Source organism: Austrofundulus limnaeus, unplaced genomic scaffold (assembly GCF_001266775.1).
Source record: "Austrofundulus limnaeus strain Quisiro unplaced genomic scaffold, Austrofundulus_limnaeus-1.0 Scaffold23, whole genome shotgun sequence".
Classification (NCBI taxonomy): Eukaryota; Metazoa; Chordata; class Actinopteri; order Cyprinodontiformes; family Rivulidae; genus Austrofundulus; species Austrofundulus limnaeus.
Genome location: NW_013952425.1, coordinates 1,860,466 through 1,862,548, shown reverse-complemented (window position 1 = coordinate 1,862,548; position 2,083 = coordinate 1,860,466). Strand labels below are relative to the sequence as shown.

General features: G+C 36.7%; 1 protein-coding gene across 1 annotated transcript in view; it reads left to right on the top strand.

Moving 5' to 3' along the window:
* The window catches only part of adgra3 (adhesion G protein-coupled receptor A3), a 32,443-nt gene that overhangs the window by 7,307 nt on the left and 23,053 nt on the right, over positions 1–2,083 (top strand). Inside the window, exon 2 of the mRNA XM_014004366.1 lies at positions 854–925. Within this exon, the coding sequence (XP_013859820.1) occupies positions 854–925 (72 nt within the window). The remainder of the gene's footprint in view (positions 1–853; positions 926–2,083) is intronic.

Sequence of the window (2,083 nt, the reverse complement as noted above, 5' to 3'; positions counted from 1 at the left end):
CACTTATAGTCACATAATTGAAATTTAATGGCTGTTATGTCACTTTCACAAATATAACAAGTCGCTGTGATTCAACAGAACATCAAATGCTTTTGCAAGGTATTTAAATGTTTTTACCTGTCTCTCTTTATAGAAAAAAAACATTTTTTATGTGTAAATCATAGAATCTCACACCTCATATTAAAAAAGAACATTTTTAAAAAATGTAAAGTTTTGTGCAAATTCTGTACAATTCTTAATTTTATACAGGATTTTATTTTAAGTAAATTCCGCAATTACGTCCGGATTTTCCACATATAGGGCTTTATGTGTGCCATCAACCACTCAGTTTTACTGCAAATTAACTTGGAAAAGATGCTTTATTCTTAATCAAAGTTTGGGTACCTGATTTAAGCTCAGGCACTGCCTGATATACTGTACATGAAAGGACAACATACTTGTGTGAGGTTTTTAATTTGTTGAGGTTTTCTTTAGATCCCTGACTAAAAAGTGTGGAAGCCAAGACTACAAAGAAGTAAGACCTATTATTATGTGTCGGCTTGTAGCTGTGCGGCGTCGTTCACCTAAATGAAAAAAGACACTCGATCCTTTTGATTCCATCTTCACATTTAATTAACGCACATTCCTGGCTGATAATTTAGAACCTATGGCTGGTTTGTTGAACGGACACTTTTGGTTTTCTTCCAGATTCTAAATTTGACTTGATGCATGATAACTTGACAAAACCACCTCAGCTGCTTCGGGCTTGCATCATATTACGTTGCAAGCTTGCATCACGTACAGCTGTTGTCTATTTTAAAGTTCAGTTTTGTCTCAAATTGCGTGTCATTTACGCACGTTTCTTTCTCCACAGAATTCTTAACAACAACAAGATTCAAGAACTCAGAAATGCGTCCTTCTTCGGATTGTCTGCTTTGGAAAAATTGTAAGTACAGCTGGTAAATTTCAAGTAAGCTAAATGAATGGATGGGTACGGGTGCTACAGGATGTCATTAAATATGGCAGCAAAGTTTCTAATATACTGTACCAATACAATTTCATTCAACCAAACCTGCTGTTGTTTACTGTGAGGTAGTTTCTAATATTCTTGTTGTAGTGAAGGCCTGAGTTTGATCCTCACATGAATTCCTTTTTTTAACCAGTCAAGGCTAAAAGCAGATCTAAACCAGATTTAGTCTTTTACAAAACTTTTATTTTTAGATCAAGTTTAGTTCACTTTTGGCCTAGTTCTCTCAACCCTAAAGGACTTCAAAAAGTAAACAAACATAATTAAACTTTTTTTTCTCATTCTCACATCTGGATACTGTTCAGATGGGGATCAGCATCATAAACAAGAGCAATCTTTGGATTCTTCTGGTAATTATTGGGTTTTTCTTCAGATATTTGAAGGAAGTCAAGTTACCATGTCTAAATTTCAAAAAGAATTAGGTTGCTGCCATGTGATTGGCTAATTAGCTTTTTGTGTAATTGGTGTACCTAATAAAGTAATGTTGTGTATATATAAAAATGAATAATCCAGTCTTTATTTTTTTCCCTTTAAAGAAAGTTTTTACTCTACAAAAATTCTTACCAAAGGCTCTCGGCACACACAGCGGGTAAAATAAGTATTGAACACGTCAACATTTTTCTCAGTAAATATATTACTAGAGGCGCTAATGACATGAAATTTTCACCAGATGTCGGTAACAACCCAAGTGATCCATACATACAAAGAAATCAAACCATAAATTTATTTAGGTCAGGAAACAAAGAGGAGATGAAAGCTGTGCAGAGAGAGCTGAGGAGAAAGATCCGAGATGGCAAGGAGAGCTACAGAAAGAAAATGGAGGTCCAGCTGCAGGAGAATAATGTCAGCGGAGTCTGGAACAGCCTTAAAGCTATTTCTGGCCACAAGAAGCCCGACTCCCAGGATTGTGGGGATTGGAAGTGGGTGAATGAACTCAATGTATTTTTCAATAGGTTTGATCACTCTACTGCTCCCCCCACTACTCAGGCAGCATTGCTGACACCCTCCTGCCTGGCAAGACCATCACGCTTTTCCTCTCCCCTCTCCCATACTCACCCCCCTTCCTCTCCATACACA